General features: G+C 38.3%; 2 protein-coding genes across 2 annotated transcripts in view; one reads left to right on the forward strand and one right to left on the reverse strand.

Moving 5' to 3' along the window:
* Positions 1 to 23618, reverse strand: part of LOC139119746 (growth hormone secretagogue receptor type 1-like) — a 206906-nt gene that overhangs the window by 109758 nt on the left and 73530 nt on the right. The gene's annotated exons all lie outside the window — the stretch shown is intronic.
* The window catches only part of LOC139119744 (QRFP-like peptide receptor), a 49381-nt gene continuing 26292 nt past the window's right edge, over positions 530 to 23618 (forward strand). The window contains exon 1 of the mRNA XM_070683621.1: positions 530 to 966. Within this exon, the coding sequence (XP_070539722.1) occupies positions 651 to 966 (316 nt within the window). The 5' untranslated portion in view covers positions 530 to 650. The remainder of the gene's footprint in view (positions 967 to 23618) is intronic.

The raw sequence follows: 23618 nt of genomic DNA on the forward strand, positions 1-23618 counted from the left end.
ATTTCAACGAGGGAAAGTGTGATTTTTCAGTTTCTGGGAGTAGTATAAAAATATGCGTTTTGGTTCTCAATTTTGTCGTCTTTTAAAATATTGAGACATAGTCGAGACTTCGCGATCCGTTTTTTACTCAAAATAGCTCGCTTGGAAAGGACTGTTTCGTGTGACGGAATCTCGACGCGAAGATTCGTGTATATAAAGGAGCGCAGTCACTTGATGCGAAGACACGAGTATGAGATCTACAACTTAATCAAGAAGACGAGGAGCGAATAAGAATAACGAATCGCTAGACTGCAGACCGCAGTTCAAGCATTACACATAGCCAAAACAACATTTTGTAAAACCTAAATAATTGATCACGCCCCAAAAACAATTGTGAAGATATCTTGCAATGTTTTCTCTGTTGAAATATCTGATTGCTCTTTAATCGTTTCTTAAGAGATAAGTTGTCGACCAATGAGAGGCAAGGGTTTTAATGATATGCTGAATAATTACGTATGAAGTATGCCATAACAAAACCATGAGTAGGCAGACGTGAGGCATACCACGCACTGGTACAACAGTAAACTGTTCAAGTGTTTTACTTCCCTGAAACCTGTTCTTGTCAGAAACAGATACACAGAAAGCACCGGCTTTATCTGCTCAGAATCAACATGGATTCTAATTTCAATATCACGAATGATTCTGCCTACAACACACAGCAAAACATCACTTTCTTTCCGCCTTTCCAGCTGTCCTCATCAATACTAGCCGTCGTCACTCTGTTCTACGTGGTGATTTTCATCTTCGGAGTGCTTGGCAACATCCTTGTCATTTTCGTGGTCTGTCGTAACTCCGATATGCGGACGTCGACCAACTACTTTCTCGTCAATCTCAGCGTAGCCGACTTGCTGGTCTTGGTAATCTGCATGCCCGTAGCGCTTCTCGAAACTTATATTATCGACATATGGGTACTCGGAGAAGTCATGTGTAAGTAGCCCTATTACTTTTCTTATCCTATCTCTCAAAAAAACATTGCGACTCATAAAATTTTTCACAGCTATTAAGACCTCATTTGCAGACCTTGGTGCATACTGTGTTACGTATTTTGATATCGAACGCTGAACGATATGAATGCGGTGAGTACGGTGTGCAATGATCGTTCTTGGCAGGGAGTGTACGAGTACGCTCTATCTACATCTGAATAAAACGTCACTCGTGTGAGAAACACTGTACTGTAGGTCCTTTATATGCAAGTTTTATAATTTCTCAATCACACCGTAGACTCGACGAAAGGGGAACTGTGAATGCACGAACTTGTTCAAAACTTAACTTACATTAGTAGAACACTCAAGAAATGCATTAGACTATTTAAATGTTTACTGCGATTCAAGTAGGCACAATACTGGACGTTTGTTTTATTGCTGTCGTTGTGTCGTTTGAACTCAGGTAAGATTGTTATGGGGTAGTCATCATACAAGGAAATCAGTCGATGAACTCAACGAATCTGTATCATGCTTCAGGTTTAAACATGCGCTGCCTGTCGATATGTGATTTCACCCACGCTAGAGTTACAAACACACCTGCTATGCATGTGAAAGAAAGACAATATATGTCTTGAGTCGTAAGATTACAGGTCTCAATATTTGTTATAAAGAATCTTGACGAGTAAATTGACTTTAATTTTTTCGATGACTGGTATTTTTTACGGTAATCACGTTTTCTCAGCTGTTTCTAAATAAGTATGACGGATTATCACTAAAGTATTATCGTGTGCGCACGAGACATGATGGATAGTACCTTATTTTAACAGTACCGCGGCATCATGGGAGCGCGTTTCATTCCAGAGGGACAGAAAAGCCTGTTTATGAGCACAGTGGGGTGTTTGTTGTAAGATTATTCGGCTCTAGTTTGAGGTTTGTCAGAAAACTCTCCAGGGAAGATTGCAAACGACGTTATTGTCATATTACGTGTACAGCGTCGCTAAATCAATAGCGGCCTGAACCTTATGGCAGCACATTCCGAATAATAGAGGGGCATCACTGGTTTTAGCTCAGCTGAAGTGATCACTTCTGACAATTATAAAACCGAGGCGTTGTCTCAGATTTTGTCAACTAATCGGTTTATTTAGATCCGGCTATCCAAGTGAGGAAGAGAAAAGTAGCAGGGAGCTTTAGGGTAATTACTGACGATGCCTGAGTTTGGGGATTTTAGTTAAAGATGTTCTACAAAGCCAGGTGCAAGCCGTCTCAAATGATACACAAATTGGGCTAAATTTACGATACTGAACCTTAACGATGTGATGACCGATAACAAACATGCAGACTCATTGTTCCCGCCAAAACGCCGCCAGCTACTAGGACTGTTGAGATCAATTCTTTTCTTAATCTAGAAAGGACAGAGATTGCGGTCGCTATGGAATGGTAAAACATATAAAAATTATTTTCTACGAAAGAATTTTACCTGATCAGAGACAGTTTTCAGGCGATGTAACCATGAAGTTTATCCGTGGTCGCATTTCTTTCTTGAAAGCGTTATGAACAGAGAAAGACAGGGATACGGAAATGTGTGATGGTGATTGCATTATATTCAAGACGTCACGACCTCTTCGAGATTGAGATTGGAGATTGATTACTGTAAAATCAAGGGATCATGTACTTTATCAAATAGTCTTCCTATACCAAATAATCTGCAAATTATAGTCAAGAATATCTAAATATTTGCAAATATGGTTTATCTGGTGATATGGTAGTATCTCATTATCAGATAACGAATTGAAAAGTAGTTTGTATTAACACGTTAAAATCTATTATATCATCAACAGACAGCAATGTAGTGCACCTTGTCGGATTAAAGCAGTAACTTGACCTATTTTTTCATTAGATGAGTTTTTTTTCCTCTAATTACTTCGGAAACCAAGCCAAAGAGTAGTAAGAATTAAGTTAGTTGTTGGGTTGCTTCAAAACAACATGGCAGACAGTATATTTCCCCTTTCGTTTACCGGACATATCAACTCACTTTTTTGTCCGGGACTCGCGCGCACGTGCGTGCGTGTGTGTATATCTATCAATCTATCTATCTATTTATCTATATATCTATTTATCTCTATATTTATCTATCTATCTATCTATCCATCCATCTATCTATCTATCTATCTATCTATCAATCTATCTATCTAATCTATCTATGATTTGTGTATTTATAAAGAGACTATAATTTCCTACGAATACATGTGCATATTACATACAATGGCAGACCGACAGACAGACAGACAGACAGACGCACATACGTACCCATCTACCTACCTAATTACCCACTCACATACCCACCTACCTACCTCACAACATATATACACACGGTCGTGTAAAACGGCTTGTGATTGGTGCTCAATGTATTCGAAAATGTCAGCTTTTAAATGATAGGAATTTTACTCAGTCAACATTTCATTCTCTACGGACCTCTAAGACTATTTTCAAGACATGTGATAAAGCAACGTTTTAGTCTAACGCAAATTGGTCAACGTGGTCGAATAGATGCATGCAGAGTGACGAATGGTTAATGCGTTCTAATAGCTATCATGTCATATTTCAACTCTTCGGAATGCATGTAAGCTGTTGCTTTTAGTGAAAGTATCTCTCATAGGTTTAAGCGAAAGTTGCCTACATGGGATGTATGGAGGTTCAGAGTTGCAGAGTTGCTCAGCTGTATGGATGACTGCTCGAAAGAAGAATCGAAGAGCAATATCATATATGTTTTGCCGAGAGCACCAGTATGACTCAGAAAGCCAACGAAAGGATCCTATATACTGGATGTGCGATCGACCTCTTTGCTGTGTACGGGCCACGATACATTTCAATGCATACCATTCTGGAGCAAATGACGTTAGACAGTCGATGTGTGTGTGCGATGTAAATGGTGTCCAAGGGCGTTTTACGGAACAGTTTTAATCCCTCCCTCTCTACTGAGATTCTTTGAAAACCACATGTGCAATAACTAGTTGCTATGGTTACAAAGCGAAAGAAACGTTAACAAGACAAGGTTACATTTAAGTCTCTCTGTACAGCAATGTCGCGCACGGCGTGATGAATTCAGAAAACAATATTTCAACCCTATTATTCCACACCCCACCATTCTTTAGGGGTTTGTTGTATCCCGTAAATCTCGAGGCGAGTTCGGATAATTACTTCAGAACAGGCCGAATTGAAAGAATTAGAGAAATAAGACATCGCACAGGGGAAGAAAATTGCTACGGGAGGTCCTTCAGTTTTAAATTTCCCAGGTAATTGAATAAATAGCAGGAAATTTGGTGCCGCCGCCACTTTGCCTTGCTTTCTCTTCGTTATTGTTGATCTCAGATATAAGGTAACACGAGCATGAAAAAGACATAAGACAAAGTAACTGTCGAATTCAAGGATTCAAAAATGCCCTCGTTAAGGGGCACTATGATGTAGAGTGATAAATAATATGTTGAAACTCGATATTAAATAATTAGCGATCGCGATAACCGGTTTACGCTATTGTGGCCATCCAAATTACAGTCAGTCAAACCATTTTCAGGCGTCGTGGAGAGATTAATAATGAACGAGGCTTGTTAACAATGAAGTTACTCCAAGCATAAATAAAAACATTGCAAATTTTCCACACCGAAAAATCGCAATTACGTCCCGGCACAGATAACTGTCGAGCCATCCGTTTGAATGTCAGTGAGAATGTGCTTCATCGGTAAGTGATGCACAGGGTCACTTCAAAGAGATTCTTTGGAGATTGTAGACCGGGTCACGGTAAAGAAGCATGTGACGGTTGGAACTAAGACGGTAAAATGCGCTAAGGGGACGGTCACTCGGACTCTCAAATTTTCATAATACTTTTCTGATCTCCCGCTAGTGCGGAGTCATGTTGAAGCTCGTGGGGTAAATAAAGTTATGACCATCTTATATTTGCGAAAAACCTAAAATTCATTTTTTCAATCAGGTAAACACAGAACACGATTGGAACTAATTTTGGATGATTGGTGGTGAAGTAATGTCGGTTTAATCTGCAAATGTACGCTCATGTGCTTTTCTTTTTAAGTCACACACTTGTTTTATGAGTGATTTGTAATATTGCAACATTCAGCTATAGGGCACCTAACAGTTTTAAAAAAATTGATCAATATGAAGATCCAATTCCCCCAAATTAGTTCTAATCGTGCTACAGGGACTCGGCGCTCATTATGAATTCAAAGTACTGGCAATCATTAGGTAATTTGTTTCTCTATAATACAATCTTACGAGGTGACCCTTTATTTTTTTCCTGAGTTCGAAGATGATGTAAAGTTTCCTTATGAAAAACAAAGGAATTTTAAGTTTTATAATTTCGAGGTGCGTACTACCATAAAAAGTTATTGTAAGTCGTTATACAGAAGATTGATTTATACTGTAGATTTAACAAATTACAGGCGTTAAGCCTTTATGTCCATCTACCAGTGCCACGCCCACATTAAAGTGTCCCTACTTTAAGAGAAATTGCCTCTTCTTCTCTATTCCTAAACGCCTCAAACATGTTAGAGCTTATGGAAGTTCATGTGTGCATAATACTGGACTAATAACCTTTTACCACGATGCATTAAGTAAATCGTTTCTCTGTCATTTGAAAATATCTCATAATACGGGGGAAGATGTAAGTTCCTGTCTTATCTTGGCGACGCTCAGATCGTCTTTTGTTCTTCTGGCACAAGTCACTTAAATCCCACATCGGTTTGACGAATCGCGTGGTCAAATTTGACTGGACGTTGAATAAAGTGGAAGCGAACTTTGCCTGTTCAGACGTGAATACAAACGCGCAGTTGCGTCACCGGAACACTCAACGAAGCTATAGAGCTGTAAACAGTTATTTCCCTTCCATAAATGATGCGTTTAACAACGTTGACGGTAATTTTCCGAGAAAACGATATCTCAAACCGTAGAAAGCAGCCCTACCGTTGACGAAAGGATATTTCTTGTGAGGACAAGTAGATCAGTTGTGTGAAAAAAAATAAAATTTCCCTCATTTGACTTTTACACTGTGTGATACGAACATATATTCACAGGATCTATATATATATATTGTAATCTTAAAGGTCAGCGTCTTTTCCAGGAACTCTTCCCGTGGTCATAATTGCTCTATATCGGCGGGTATTTTGCAGAGACCGTTTCGTCAATTGTTCTAAAATCACATGTATTATCATTTTAGTTGTACATTATCAAAAAGAAAACAAAATTATGACATATGTAAGATTGAGCAAGAGTAACCAATACGTCCTCATACTCCATCAACGCCGTGTATTGCGTAGCGCTGACACATATGGTGTGTGCGACATATAGATTCGGAATAACGGAAGCTAAAAGACCTGCATTTTTTAACAATTATGCTTTAAACTTGCCTTTGTCCTGACTCGGCTACTTTCTTTGATTATTTGTTGGTTGGTGTGTCTGTCTGTTTGTTGGTTTCATTTATTTGTTCTCTTCATTTTATTATGAAATTTGTTCCCTTACTTTGTTTGTGAATTGTCCAATCATCAGTTGTTCAAGTGATGTCTACTTCCGTTCATGAGAATCATTGCCGGTGAGTGTGACCGGTATATGCTGGAGGTAAAAATGTTAACATCACAATGATGTATAGGGATTTCGTCATAGAGCAAGACAGCTGGTCAAGATGTCAATAGGTGTGAAATGTTCGCATAATAGCATAGTAATAAATATGTTACTAAAGTGTTTTTGTATTGGGTTAGACAACATCTACAGGTCACTCTTGACATATAGGAGAGAGGATAAGCAACATGAAAGGTCAACACACCTTGATGCCCAACTTTAACGAGAAAAAAAACTATATAAGGAGTATTAGAATGAGTAGCAGTTCAGTGGATTTCAAGATGGTCTGCGGTCAGTGTTTCCCTCAAAGACACGCACCGCAATATCCAGCAACATTAAAACTCATGGTAATAAACTCATTGAAATACACACTTAAGCAACATCGCCCCAGTCAACGCATCGCCAGAAGCGACAACTAGTGAAGTTGTGTCTTTCACAAGTAGATTTCAATCTTTTAGGTTTAAATGTAGAATTCAATTTCCAGCCTGAGTGACACAGATAGAAGAACGAGTAAATTTGGTTTGTAAACGCTGTCAGTCATAATTATCATCTCCTACGGACATGATGGAATCTGTTTTGTCATAACTTTAATTTCGTGAGAAAGTTTAATCTCATTCTGACTGCTATTACTTGTGTCGAATCTAGGATCGTTCAAGTCTGTATAAAGTTAAGTACGGGGAAATCCATGTTAAGTGATTTCTAGTCACCCAGATTCCCCTACGCTTGCGCAGCTGTATACAATATGTGATGTTACTCTAATTTAGTTTTGACTGGTTATCCAATCGAAATCAGTCAATGTGTTTGAGGCAACCAACCAAAATCAATACAAAACGATATATCAAAAAGACAAATGATGCATTTGATAGGTCTCTGTGATGGCCACATCAGGAAGGAAATCAAAATATAGCTCGTCATTCACAATGTCCGTTACAACCAAGCTGTCCGTATGTACCGTCAGTAGTCTGAAACCGTGAGTTTGCATATACATCATGTGAACATCTTCAAGACAAAGGCTGCAACAAAATATCCTGCTCCGACCTTTTTGTGTTTTCAGCGGGTACACAACCGAACTGACCGAACAGAAACTCAATATGACTGACCCGACGGGTACGCGATATGATTGACCTAAAGGTATCGGAACAGTTGCCTTAATGACATCTCCTACCAACCAGTTGGGACTGGAGATACAGACAAGTGTAGAGTCAGTGTCTCGTGGTAAGATATTCAGGGGAAAGTTGTCCTAGAACCGACTCTTCCGCCTAGTTTTCTGAAAGATAAGCCTACCGCATTATTCTTCTTTAACGTTAATCAGCTGCAAACTCGAAAGAAGATGGACATCCCTAGGTGACTGCAAACAGTCGAAGGCTATGACATCAGGTGCTACATTTTGCTCCATGCACCAAAGTTTACATTTTAGTATGCCCCTTGGCATTGCAAAGTCGTAAACTACTCACGTGTATTTAAGAGTGTGTTTTCATCACTTACCCCCGATACTGTGGATATGATAATCCGTTAAGTGGTCGGCATTGAGCTGCCTGGGAATGTTGTATACGTGCATTATATGAGTTATGAAATGTAATCAATTGTTAAATCAGCCCCTTATTCCAGACACGTTCCGCAACATGTTCTAGAAATTCCCTTGAAACTTCATTTTTAAGGGCATATAGGAACGGAATCATTAGCGCATTTGGATTTTGAAATACAGCTTGCCTTTGGTAACAATCCGTGAACACAAACCATTTTGACGGTCACAGTCGGTTCTTCATCCATCCGCCCTTACTGTAATGCCAATATTTAAAATGGAACGTCATGAAAGCGAGGCATTTCCATATGTGTATTTCAATTGAGATTAAAAAAGCCCCCTTATACTCCCAGCTTTGCTGTGACAAAGAGAGACGGAATAGAGATTGAGAAATTCCGTAGTCTAGTTAATCATACTCAGTATTTCAAATTGGTAAGCCCATGGCCATTGGCAAGGCCATTATCTATATACCTATAGCCTTCTTTATTTCCTAAACAGCAACAAGTCTTTTTAATCCGGGCAGATGTGACTGAAAATTCTTCTTTTCGAAATATCACCATTGCTAATGTCGAGGTAGGCATAGGCCTTTGCCAATAGATATCAGGATTGAAATACATAAACGAATAGGAAGTCACATTTGCATAAATGCATGTTTGGCATTTATTTTGTCCTCGGGTGTTGATATTCATATTCCTTGTCTTTGTCAAATCCAGATGGCCATTATCATCAGGGATTATCGCCATACGAACCTTTATGCCTTTCTTTTCGTAGATAACACTAAATAATGCATGCATAGCTTGTAGACGATAAATGCGGGTTACAGCAGCTCACATGCGCACTCATCTTCTTTTCGACAGTGTGAGCAGCTGTCTGATTGTAACGGTTTCATCGAAATCTGTTCAAAACGAAAGGGAAGAAATTCGGCCCCAAGCATACGTCTTTGGTTTTCTGACTGTCTTACAGCCAAGTGAAAGATATTGCCTACGTGCTTATCACTTTCTTTAGAGTGCTTACGAAGTGGATATACAGTGGACATGTATTTGTGTTCCCTAGTGGCTTAGCCATGGGCTAAGTCAGCAGCCTACAGGCGTGGCCACGTTATAAAAGCGAGGGACACTCATGGACATGTGCCATACTGTACGAATTATTACTCGCTGAAAACAACGAAATCATGATTGATAGTCATTCGCTGTTCGAAGTTTCAAAAAACAACTCGCACGCCTATCACTTGATCATTACATTCAATGAAAATCTGTAGATTCTTCATGTTTAGTATGAAAGCATGTACACGTTGTTCATTGGTGTTAAGGCGATGTGTGTGCCTATCTAGAGTATTGGCGATTTCCAAAGCTTAAGGGGTCTCAAGGGATTGCCAAGGCACTCGTGTTATCCAGTAATTTCATCAGTCTGAGATAAAAGTCATAGTTTCTGAAGAAAGTTCCTTCGTTTCATTTTGATTGCACACTATACGAATCTCCATTCTGATTCAAGCTTCTTGGATGAAGTCTATTAACCGATGTTGCAGTAACTCCATGGAAAAGTGTCGAGAGAAAGAAATGTAGATCCACTCGCCATCGCTTCATCTTTGACTCCGATTGCAAATTCCGTCAAAATGCATTCCAATAATAACGTTGACTTATAAGGACAAATAAACCTCAATGGAGTCGAGGGGTTGTGAATAGAATATGCCATAACGGTCGGCTCCTCAGTAGAGCAGCAATCGAACCTTACCAAACATTATTGGAGACTTATTTTCTACGAGACTATGCTTTTTCAAAAGGTAAACTATGATTACGATATGTTCGCGGTATTTCATAATCATGCACTTGCCTTCAGAAAGGTCGCTGAATCAAAGGCTATTGTGAGGCGCACTGCCACTGCCCTTTGAAATCACGTCATTTGAATGAGAGCAATTTCCCTCGTCGATAGATTTACGTTTTTAGTCGGAAAAAGCGCCCCTTACATTCCTTCCTAATCGTTTTCAGGAAGGAATGATCAAAAACAGCTGCTCCAAATTTGCGAATATGTTGACCCGAGGATACGATCAAGACTCGTCAATGTTCAGGAATATATCATCATCTCAGATGTCTGATCACAAATGCACAACACATTTTTCACGGCAACAGATTGCCTTCTGGGTATAGTGTCTCGTCAGCTGTTTATACCATGATTCTATGCGGCGTGATGACTTCTGACTTCTCTGTAAGTGCGAATAAGTGAAAACTTTATGAAGTTATCGTCGTTGAAACGAGTTACTAACTTTGAGGGAACGTGTGTGAAACGTTCATTCCAAACTTGAATCTCAGATATAATTAAGTTTCACCGATTTTAAAATTCTAAAATCTTAGGATAGTGTGACAGAGTATAAACACTATCTACTTTCATCCTTGGGCGAGATCTGAGACTTCATATCCGCAAAACGCAAAGTGAAGTAGGATCAATAATACCACATGTATAACAAGCTACGCATATAGTGTGAATTTAGAAAGCGTTTGAAGAACGGATTACCATCTCCTGATAACTACAAGCTTGTGATGTAACCAGTATAAGCTATGAAAGATTAATCGTGCAATAGAAACTATGTAGGCACTGAATTTTGTGCGACAATTGTGTCATACATGAATGGACGTTCTCACAGTTAGAGGGATGCGTTGAAGCTCTGCGAAATACTACATGTATTTCAGGAAGATGCCACTTTTTTCCCCGAATTTTATTAGTTTATCGCATTAAAAGTAACCTTTATATATCGCTGAAGATTCTGAGCGCCGTGCTTATCTTTTGTACATCGCAACTTTTGGAATACGTACCGGTCAATGTTGACGAAGGTATTTACTGGAATGCATTAAGCCTTTGCCCTAAACCGTACATCGCCATCTTTCACAACAGCCCGCTGGTATTCACGTCTGTACGAGGTTTACATTAAGACTTCACTATTATGATGTCATACAAATTCAAATAATCTTATTTGTCGCTCAGTTATGCGACCGAAAATAATCAATATATCAGAAAAATATGACTTAGCACTAGGAGTGCGCAGCGATCATACCGCGCTAGGGCGCATTTTTGGTCGGGTCCACCTAACTTCACCACCTTGTCCTTGTAGGCCGATATTAATGGCAATTGTTTCACCTTTGTTCTGAATAGATGCTTGTTCTGAATAGATGCTTATTGAATTCATAATGAATTTCCTCTACATTTCAAAATTAAAGGGACATTATCTATGTGTAGAAAAACCTCGGGTCAGGTGTCTTAGGTGGGATACGTAAACCCCCAACCAAGGTTTTTCTACACAGTGTGGGCAAGATGGGATGGAAGTTGTCTATGGTTGACCATTCTTTAGACAACTTTCAATAAGTCGAACAACATCAGCAACTGCTCATTTGCAACAATATTAGTGAAAAAAGGATCAAAAGATAGCGATAATGGCCCTTTAAAGCAAAACCAAACTGATTTCTCTGGCTTCGAGATGTCTACAGCAGGTATTTGAACTCCGGAAGAGTGCACGCATCGAAGAAAAGAATAGCCGAGGGTACGTGCCTTGGAAGGACTTAAAGCCCACGTATTAGTCAAGTAGAGCGTAAAGCATGAATTTCCCCTTCTTCAGGCTAAGTCTCCGCTGCAGGGATCATAGTCGATTAAGAAATGAAATAAATGCTCTGCGACTACAAGAACTGCATTCTTAAAAGGTAAAGCACAGGTAGTAATTGAAGCTTAAAGTGTCAGCATTTATTTGGCGACAGGAGATCGGGAGAGGGGGTTTCATTGCATGCACGAAGTTGCCGCGGAACGCAAGATTTCATGTATGAGAATGAACACAATTAGGTGTACTGTGCCATAACTTTGCAAATATATCTTCCGAATGGATTTCAGAGTTCAGTTTCGGACAAAGTAGCAATTGCAGTCTGTCCTGTCTGTCTGTCTGTCTGTCTGTCTCTCTCTCTCTCTCTCTCTCTCTCTCTCTCTCTCTCTCTCTCTCTCTCTCTCTCTCTCTCTCTCTCTCTCTCTATATATATATATATATATATATATATATATATATATATATATATATATATATACATATATATGTGTGTGTGTGTGTGTGTGTGTGTGTGTGTGTGTCAAAAATATAAATATTCATCTGAGCAAGGGAGCTCTTTTGTGAGATTCAGAAAGTGCTGCAATTGGCTCCTAGATTGAGGTTTCCCCTTTAATAGCCAATAACACCCAGCGGCAGTATGACCCTTGACGTTACCCATGACAAAATCTCAGAAAGTTGATGATCAGATATGAATTTCAAGATTTTGCAACAAACAGACCCACATATCCATCTGTAGGAGAAGGAGGCATGTTACAATGAAGTAATGTCGGTTTTTTGATATATGCGAGCACCACCAACCTGCTACATTGTAACCATCAAACGCCCTAACTGCTAGCGGTTGTTTTCCCAGGGAAGACAGCTATAATAGTAAACATTGACTCTGATGAGAATTTTTGCAGAACATATTTAAAATTTGTCGTTTACGGTCTTGTATGACATAGAGAAGCAGGGGAAGCAGGAGGAAGGAAACAGAGATCAGAGATCAGTCGACAGGAATATGACATATGGATAACTTAGTTGCTCAACGTTCGGGGCATTGTGCCCGGGAAATGTTCCTCAATATTCAATATCAAAAATAATATCAGTGTTGACCTAGATCGAAATGTGTCGCAGAGTTAGAAACAGGGTAAACCTTTAGGGCGGATTTAAAAGACATTTCATCAGCAAAGTTGTTCAAAGCTGAATATTAAAACCCATGAACAGCGCTTTCCTCTTCGCATAGTTAGGGGATGGTGAAGAGATTAATTGTGGACTTGGAACACGGTTTGGAAAAATTGATAATCCGCCATGTCGACTTTGTCTGGAAAAGCATCACTAACTTGGACAAACCGTCTCCTGTGTCAAAATCTATAGGATCGATATTATGAACATTTTGAAGTTTTCAATCATCCTCACGTGTGTAATCCTAATGCCATTATGCCCACAATACGCAGCAATGTGGAAAAAAAAGTCGAGCGATTAAGATTTCAGGTAAATTTTAGATTAACACAACTCTTTTCGGTAGGGATTTTTTCTTTAAATCTTTCTGTATACGACGTCATAGCCATTACTCCGTATATTGCGAGACTTAATTTCAAGAGATTTCCTTTTAAAAGGTGTTTCAATAACCGGAATTCGGGCAAGACATAACATAACACTTAAAACTGTATAAATGTCTATGTTAGCCCTCTGGCACTGGTGTTGAAAGCCAGTTTACGACAAGGGCATATTTGATAAAATTAGTGGATGAACTCAGAGCACGAATGCAAGTAACCAATATAAAGACAATGAAGATCACTATAATACAATATGACTTAAAACTCCCAGAGAAATAGAAATGTGGCAAGTTTTTAGTTATGTTCTCTACTTAGCTTTTATTTTATAATAATATATACTATTTTAAGGTATTTGAGATAGCTGAGAACATAGTGTAATTATCCTCAGTTGCCACTAAGAATGACATTGTGTAGGGCGTACGTTCGCTCACAGTAATATCAATGAATGAATCTGAAACTCTCTCTCTCTCTCTCTCTCTCTCTCTCTCTCTCTCTCTCTCTCTCTCTCTCTCTCTGAATCATATGCACATATTATAATGTCATTTTATCACCATGCCCAGGCTGTCGCATTTTGATTGATCGAGCTGAACCATGTGACTGACCACAAATACACAGTAATGGTCTGTTTACATGTCCGTGAATATGAATAATAAGATTAAAAACTCAAAGTATCACAACTTTACAGCTCAAACGTAAATCACAATCAATCACAAACATCTCCGGATTTGCCAATTTTTTACAGCGCGCGTGACATTTTGTCGCGTATTGCTCAGTTCTGGGGCCCAGTTGTCGTTCGCTCCTGAAATTTCACAAATTTTGACGGGTTTCTTCGTTTCGTTGATAATATACTGGAAATAACAGACTCCGTTCAGACCATTAACGTTTATTCATGGGCAAGGGCTCGAGGAAAGCCAAATTAATGGGCTCGGCAAGCCTTGCCCGTTAATTTTTGGCTTTCCTCTCGCCCTTGCCCACAAATAAACGTTAATGGTCAGCGCGTCGCCCGTTATTTCTATAATAACATCACACCTGTTATCCTTAGATACAGGTATAGCCACACGCAGGCAGGCAGACAAACAGACAGACGGGTGGACGGAAGTAATTTCTCTCATTCACGTGTTTTTATCAGATTCCTGAGTGACTGAGTCAAAAGATATCACAGGCATCGTTGTCTGATGATGAATAATTCAAGAACAACCAAACAATACATGACGATTTAAATATAGAAATTTATCATTACTATGTCTTTCTGAGGTATCATATGTGAATGGGTCTTTTGAATGTTTTTAACGTACAAGTACGTTAAAATCGTCAATAACTTTGGATGTATTCCGTACAATCTTCTTTCGAAGTGTGATTGCGTTTTGCATAAATTTCAGACACACCTATCATCATAACATATCGCCCATGTCTCGGCATCTTATTTTGCGTGTCGTTTTGCTAAATGTTGCCTGGGGAAACCGTTGTCCTGTCAACTTCAGACAAATTTTCAACGATGCGTAAAACATATTGGAATTGGAACCAAGCAATGAATTTCCTCACGGAAATCACTCTACTTGTCTGCTTTAGAAGGATGGGTCTCTTTGTCTCTTTAGAAACCTTGCAGACATGCTTCGCTGCATATTTAGTGGACAGCTGTAAGAACATGCTGCCTACCATACAATTAGTCAGTAACTTTGCAGGTGTTTACATGTTATTTATCAATTCAACCTACGAAGGTCGTCACCGTAATCGAGCGTAGTAAAGCTTGTCTTTCGTCGCATAAGCTCAGAGGTTTTTTGTGGAAACTGGGTTTTTGATGACACTTTAGGATACGATTTCTATTTTGTTGATATACAATGTTATCATTGATATTATAGAGACTTTTAAAGGACATTGTCTTATCGCTAGGTGAAATAAGCCTTAGACTGTCCTGTATTTATAGTTTGCAAAGTTTAAGTTTCTTCCGGAATATCAATTTCGTTATATTTACTTGATCCACTTCCAGGAAAAAAGAGAACCTTCAGGAGAAAAACATGGCTTGAAAATAGAAACGTGTTCTGTAACCTCATAAATACGTTTTTAACTTGAAATATTTCTAAGAAAGGTTTATTGCATCATGCTCGGAATCGTCAAAATAGTGCTCTCGGTGTGTCTTTTTATGTTCTGAAATATTCCTTGAATACAATATCCGCTCTCCTCACACGATTGTAGCTATAATCGTTCGTGCTTCTAATCATTTCTTACTTTGTGTGTGTTACGAGAATCAGGAAGCAAAGAGAGTCGGCCCCAGGGTGATTAAAAATTGCCATTCGGCTCAAAAACTGTACCACTGCACGATTTTTATCACAAATTGCTGATTCCTTAGATATTATGTTAAGGCAGTAACAATCAAGAACGTCTAACGGGTGAACGAACACAGCATCCTGTTACAGTATCTTCAAATCAAGCAACGCAAAACGACAGGAAAGACGCATACAGAACAGAACTGTTTCACGACATTTCCGAAGTGTCGCCAATTATATTTGGCTTAGCAATGGGGGAAATAAATAAGTTGCCTGCAGACGTAAGAAATTGGCGACACGGGCAGTTATGTTTTAAATAAGAGTGTCTGGTTTTAATAAAGTCTCAGTTTAGGCTAATTTTCCCCTCATTCTTGTCTTTGCAATTTGTTGATGATTGGACTAAAATAGTTGATGTATTTCCTGCCTCGTTAAACTCGTTCGACATATGTCATGCTGAGATATATGCTGAAGGTTGTTCAGTAAAATGGCAGACATAAATTGTGTTTAGCTCTTTGCGCCTAAATGTGACCACAGCACTGACGGTGTTTACTGGAAAAAATAAATTTAATAACTCAAGATATAAAGCTTGCAATCAGTTTCTCAGTTTGAGCTCTGCGGGAGTTTGCATGTCCTGACAAACAGCAAATACACGATTTATGTGCTTCAAACATCTTCAGTTTGGAAGAACTGTGTTGCGTGAGATTTTATCATTGAGAAGCATATTCTCATTCCTTTGGCGTAGAGTCAATCATAATTATTCACATTGCATGTTATTCCACTACTCATGACCGATTACTTTTTCTCGCTGACATTTCTAAAGAAATCAATGGCAAGTACAACGCCACATAATATATCAAAGACAAAGACACAAATACGATATCTGAATTTAGCAAATAACATTTGATAACGGTTGGAAAAAAATTGGTCAAGGCATGTGTGAGTAATGACCTTGGACGTGAAAAAATAAGAATAAAATGGCTATATTCGATGGTACAGTGAAACAAATTATATATGTGCATATGTAATAAGTCAAGTCACAGTGTATTGTTTTTATGCCAAGTTTGAAAGAAGGCAGTCAAGGCTTGTCTGAGAAATTAAAACAATTGAAAAAAATGGCCGCCTGGCAGCTATATTGGATTGCATTTAAAACTAATTGACATGCATATGTATGTCACAGTGTATTATCCTCGTGCTAATTTTGACGGACGCACGGACGCAAGTAAGGAGCCCAATCTCTGACTCCCCCGACCTTCGTCCGCGGGGACTAAAAATAAGGCGTCAACGTGCAAATTTTTGTACAAAGGAACCAAACCCATACTGACGTCATAGCGTCAAATCCGATGAAGAAGAATGGAGTTTTGTTTTACATTGCTTTTCTTTCCTTTTTAGGGAGTTGCCCAGTCCTTTGAAAGCCAGTTCTGCTATCAACTGACATTATTAATGACAAAATACATTATTTCAAATTTAAAAGAGATCCTACATCACTGTTTTACTGAAGGTAACATACATGTCTGTTCACTCCAGTATGATAATACTGTGTGTTAAGGCTGCGTTCACAAATAACAATGGGGGGGTGGAGGAATCGCGATTGAAATCTTATTTTTTTCACATCCCCCCTAAGTACCCTAAAAAACTTTCAAATGCCTCCCCCCCCCTCTATATGGTCAAAATTTTTCAAGTCCCCCAAACTATTACAGGCCCGCATATTTGTAAAGGATGTGAGCGCAGAAAAAATAAACATGTATTGCGCCGTTCTGTTCACAGGTGTTCAACATTATCTGTATTAGCACTTTGTATAGTCATATTCCCAAGGCAAGTTCTTTACATGCATCAGTGAATTTTTTAGATTTAGATTTAGATTTTTTGGTCTTAAAGCCAACTTGAGTTAATCCAACTCGGGCCAGGTCAATTTCTCCTGCTGAAGTGCACACAAAATGACAATCATGAGAGAGTCGGCAAATTGTGAATTCTGGCTAATTGCCATATTGTAAAATTCTGAGCGCAGTGACCAACCAAACATTTGTTTCAAAACTACAAGACATATATAAATTAGATGCTACTCAAAATTGACAATACTGGAAGGTTAAAATATCTCATCAAATAAATGTTTTAATCTCTGAAATTTTGGGTGTAATAATTGCAAATTTGGTTAAAAAATAAATAATTCCATTTGGTCACATATTTTTTCATTTAGTCTTTACTCTTCAAAGTTTTACTTCTTTATCATTCATGACAAGAATGTTAAAATTCAGAAAATCAAGCATGGTGACCTCATCTTTTTTCTTTAATATTTGATATTCTCATATGCCAGAATTCAAAAATTTCCATGTGTTCTTCCATGTGTTGCTATCTGGCCTGATCTTGTGTGACAAGTATGTTTCACTGTCATGAGCGTCATTTGACCCAAACTCTTTCTTGAACTACCATGTACATCAGAGTCAGAGCTATCTCTGTTACTGTTCAGGTATGCAGTAACAGTGACACTACAGTAGCAGAGCACTAATGACAGTGGCGCTACCCGTAGGCAGTAGCTGTATTAACTTTGATAATTTTGACAATATTTTTGTTCAGTTTTACAACTGCGTTCTTGTTCTACTCCTTACAGGATGTTGAATTGTCCAGTATTCAGCTTGCTATCACAGCCTATGTATGCGTACCATGTATTTGTATCACTGACAACTGACTGTCAGTCTGGACTCCAATTAAATTATCACCAAATACATATTTATATATGCAGGCTTTGTCGACAAACTAAATATTGTGTGTTTGAGCATGCTGTAGGGATATGGCAAGAAACTGTAGTTGTTATATTGCATAGAAATATTGCAGAAATCATTAACAGTAAAGTTGCAGCTTTTGCCCTGTTACTAGGCTTAAGTTTGCTTTTTTACGACAAATTAGATTTTTCCGAGATAAAAGTCATGAAATGTGACAAAATGGTTCTAGATTCTGTTAAATTATTACTAACATTACAACATTCGGATGACATCAAAAAGGTATTCATTTTTCATTAAATTACCTACAAAAACTTTGACTTAGAAAATGTAAAACACTAAAGGGAACCAAAAATGTTCAAGTCCCCCTACAGGTAGAGCAAAATTTTCAAGTCCCCCCTCTACTACCCCCAAAATTTTCGAATCCCCACTGAATTCCTCCACCCCATCCCCCCACCCCCCACCGTTTTTTGTGAACGCAGCCTAACCGTATATAACTCAAGTAAGTTACTTTTAATTTCAACTCGGGGGTTTTGCGAAAAAGCGATATCGCATAATGAGTTAGAGTTCTAATGGCCACAGAGCATGACGTCATGTGACAAGCGCTCTAAATTACCATCAAAACAACCGTCTCTGACAATATTTCGTCCATGACTAATACGACGTACCATGATGCCACCGGACCACCGTTCTTTCATTTCCGATTTCGATTTACGTTACTTGTATATAAGCTACGTAACATGCACACAGTTTATGGGCATTTTTGCATCCGCAGATTGACAAATATACTGGCATTCAGTAGATATGAATGTTTAAGTGACTGGTTCCCAATTAGTCTGGGATAGAATCATCATTACAATAATCATTATCATCATCTAATCTCAATAACCCAGGATATCGTTATCAGTCTCGCCATCATCGTCTTATTTGTCATCCTCATTATTGTCATTAACGCCGTAAATTATGAACAATGAACAACACAGGCGACGACCAACATTTCTCACAGCCAAGAATACAATTAAGAATGGTGTTTTGCATTTAAGAGTGGAAAAAAGTAAATGAGACATAGAAAATTTGCAATACTTCATCAGAAACGATTCATTTTAAGCAACATTAGGTCATTCTTCTGTCATAGCGGCACGAATCACTAATGATGGGCAGTTCCGCTTCTTAGTCAAATATCTTACATCATATTTACCCCGGGGCTGAACCGTGACCAGAGGTTGCCACTAGATTGAGTACCTCCATGCGCGATGTGCAACTTAATTGATTTAAGTAAACAACCGGACTCCCCATGACAATTTCGAAGGTAATAAAAAAAAATTGAAAGTAATACGAGCTTCCGAGGGTAACCAGAGTATTACAGTTAATGAGACAATAGTGCATGGAAAGCACGTTTTTAAGACACGAGTAATAGAGAATACACCCTGACGTATTTTGTATGGGCTGCCGTAGTGCAGCAAAACATGTGTATTGATTACACATACCGGTACAATTGTGTCTTCGCATCCATCTCTGACAAAGATAAATACCATTTCTCAGAGTAGAATAAGAAAAAATGTCAAAAATTATGCAGAGAGAAGGACTGAGAATAAAAGTATAAAGCTGAATCCCCATTAATTTTACTTTAACTCCATTTTGGCATTCGTACAGTTGCCCCGTCACATTTTACAAAACAGACTGGCAACACTGAACTGTGATGTGAGTGATTTTCTATAATAAGAATTTCCTGCACTCTAAAATGGAAACAGCGTGTTTCAATGATAAAGCTGTTGCACTGTCGTCAATCGTCTCCATTCGACTCATGCATGCAAGACATAGTTTGTCGTATAGCAGCACAGTTATGGAATTCATGGATGCTAACAAAGACGCTGAATGAAATTTCCGCTGAACTGAGGTAACGAAACCAATGCGCAAGTACCATTATTTTTAACAAATAGAAAACATAGAGGCGGTAATCCATATGATTAATACCTAGTCGACTCATTCGACAATCATGAAACAGTTTCTCGCACGTGACGCAAAACATATTTTCAGGTAATACGCTTAAGCCTTACCCTTTATTCTTTCATGATACAGAAAACAATGAACGGTCACCTTGAGATTGGCCGATATTTCATTATCTATGTCTGTTGAGACTCTACGGGAATAACAAAGTTTCCATTTTCAGAAAAAGGATGGGTTCTCTCAAACGTTCATTCTCGTATAGTTATCATGCGAAATCCAAAGGCCGCAAATCATAATCTACGTTATGAGATGATCCTGGCAAAGCCCCTGAGGCAGACTATGCCCTGAACAGAAGGCACAATATAGACCCACATCCTCTATGTGAGGCCCGGTCACTTCGTCTGAAACACCCGTGTCCCCAACATTTTGTTCGTCAAACAGCAATTTTACCCAGACGTTCCTGTTTCCGGTCCGCCAAATTGCAAAATTCCCTTCTGCGAATTGAAGAGAGCTTGTCCGCTGTCTTTGTCATAGTAACTAACGTACTGGAATGAAGTGATGATTATTGAACATTACTGGAGAACATATCGTCGACAAATTAACCCTTTTCATTCACATCAACCTTGGTCGTTGAGAAAACATGATGTGTGGGACGAGGCGATCTTGTTGTCATAGTGTCTACTTATCAAACCATTTTGATTTTTTCAACCAGCTGAGAAGTGAAAAGAGATCTTTATCCCCGATACAGCTCAAGATCAACAATCAAATATCGATGACATGTGATAAAGTAACATAGTTTAAAAAATGAAAGGACACTTTAGACCATTAGTTATCGCAGAGGCTTGCTTTCCTTCGTGAAGATCCAAAGGATATCTAAGGTATCTCTCTGTAATTTATTGGCGTAAAATATCGTCATTTGAAGTTTCCTTCTCCTTTTAGATTTCCTGCCATTTTGAAAAACAGGTCATAACACGAAGAGACTAGAGAACATGACATCGTGGTGTAGGACACAGTCCCTTCAGTAGCGACACTGTACACAGGACATTTTGAGTGATATTTTCCGATAGCTAACAAGATATTTCTGTAAAGATTCTAAAACAGATTCCAATGCATGTGATACCTATAGCGGACGCCAGACGCGTCTTTACGCGTTCAAAATGTAGATGTCAGTGTTCAAATTTGAACGGCTAGTGTTCATATTGTTAACACTAGTGTTCATATTATTAACAATGGTGTTCTAAACCTGAACACGTAGTGTTAACAACCATCTCCTTCAAGTGTTCAAAAAGTCAGCATGACAGAAATTTTGCAATACTGTAAAACAATTAACAATCTTTAGTGTTTTTTACTTTATTATGGCTATATTAAATTTACTGCTGCATCGCTGTTAGGCAAACGTACACGGATTTTGATGTAACGAAAATCCCACTAAGTGAAAAATATCTCCGGTCTAAAATTACTGAAAGCATGTTTTTTCTAAAAAGAAAGCTATACAAAATAATTTTACACGTTTATTACGGGTTAAAATTTGGAAATTTGGAAAAGAAAATCAGATAACCACCATGAACGTTTTAATTTTAACATCGGCGTGCAAGAGGCGTTCTACTCCTTAACACTTGGTGTTCAAGTTTGATGCCTCTTCTTTCCCGTCATGCATCAAAACGGAAGTTGCGACATTTTTCTTGTGAACGCACGCTTAAGTCGTGATCGTGCCGAAGAAAGACCAGAAAGGGTAAGTTTTCTCTCCAAAATAGTAAAATATTTTGAATTTTGAAGAATCTGTATTATATAATTATCCTTTGAAATTATTTGTGTAGCACTTTGGAATCGCTAAAATACGTGAAGAAACCTTTTTTTCTTTCAGTGGCTTGTATACCATACATTAGCTGTAAATATGCAGCGGTGTTTTGGGCCATGGCGTATCGATCGCACTCGGGTCAAGGGTCATCACCGCAAAACTGTAGCGATGACCCTTGACCCGAGCGCGATCGATATGCCACACACCGCTGCGTAATCACAGCTAACACATGTCTTTTAGTAATCACAATCGCATATAAAACATTAGTTAAACATCGCAGAGTGTACACTCTATTGTTTCAGCATATGAGAGTTGGCCTTTCTTTTACTTTTCATCAGTTGATGGCAAGAAGAAGCCAATATTTTGTAACAGTATCGAAAAGAGGCACTGTATACCAAAGTCACCCCTTTTTCTTAACCTAATAAGGTCACCTGTCTTTCATTTAAAGTCTCATGTCGCCATAATACCTATAATTGTTGCATTATTTTCAGGATGTGAAAAGTTGGATTTACCTGGTAATCGAAGAGTTATGGTGCAGAAATTGAAGAAGATGAGTGTAGAGGTAGCTGTATGGAAACAAGCTTGAGAACCTCAGTTCATCTCTAATGTAGATTTAAACTTCCGAGGGTCAGTAACTGAATTTTGATAAGTTTCTGTATTTTTGTTCTGAATTTATCTAAGCTTTGGTAGAACGCCATGATCAACTAAATGTTAGTGGATAATAAGTTTTCAAATACGTGTAGTCTCCCTTATCAGATGCAAGAATGGAATGAAGAATTAAAGCAGAATGCGACAGAAAATTCAGAGTGAAAAATGTACACTCTGAATTTCTGAATTTTCTGAAATTTTCACTCTGAATTTTCCGTCGCTTTCTGCTTCAATTCTTCATTGCACCCTTGCATCTGATGAAGGAGACGTCACGTCTTTGAAGGCTTAAGCTCCAGTAACATTTAAGCTCCAGTAACATTTAATTGATCATAGCCTGCTACCAAATCTTAGATTATTTTGTTTTTTAGATCAACACGTCTTTTTTTCTCGATTTGTTACTTTTTTAGCTTTGCTTTCAGCGACGCAGAGCTTATCTAATAGGTGAATGTGAGGCATTGTCCTCAAATTTTTACATCCCAAGCTTTTCTTCAAAACGGCCAGTACGATTCCTTTAATATTTGGAGTACAGGTTCCCAGAGATTACCCTAATCATATTTGTATTTTTGAGGCGAATTTTGCTATTTTTTGGCAAAAATCTTCTTCTCTCTTACTGGTGGTTCGAAGTCTTCAATATTTAGTAAACATGTCCCTAAGAATGACCTTCGTAAAATTTGTGCTAGTTGTGATGAAATTTTCAAATCTTTATTTTACATGGCAATTTTTTTCGTTTTTGGTCGAAAAATCTTTAAAAATCTTCTTCAAAACTACTTAATGAACAGCTTTGATATTTTTGACATAAGTCTTTTCGTATAGCTTTTTCAGATTGTTCGAATTATGCAGAAATATGCAAATTTGTATTTTTGAGACATAAAAGACATTTCAGACATTTTTAAGATATAGGGAATTATCAGAATGTGATACATTCAAGTTATGATGAAATCTGCAAATTTTTATTTTGGGGGTCAATTTTTACCATTTTTGGTCAAAAAATTTGTATCTTAAAAATTACCTGTCTGATAGCTTTGA

The sequence above is a fragment of the Ptychodera flava genome, chromosome 20, assembly GCF_041260155.1.
Source record: "Ptychodera flava strain L36383 chromosome 20, AS_Pfla_20210202, whole genome shotgun sequence".
Lineage (NCBI taxonomy): Eukaryota > Metazoa > Hemichordata > Enteropneusta > Ptychoderidae > Ptychodera > Ptychodera flava.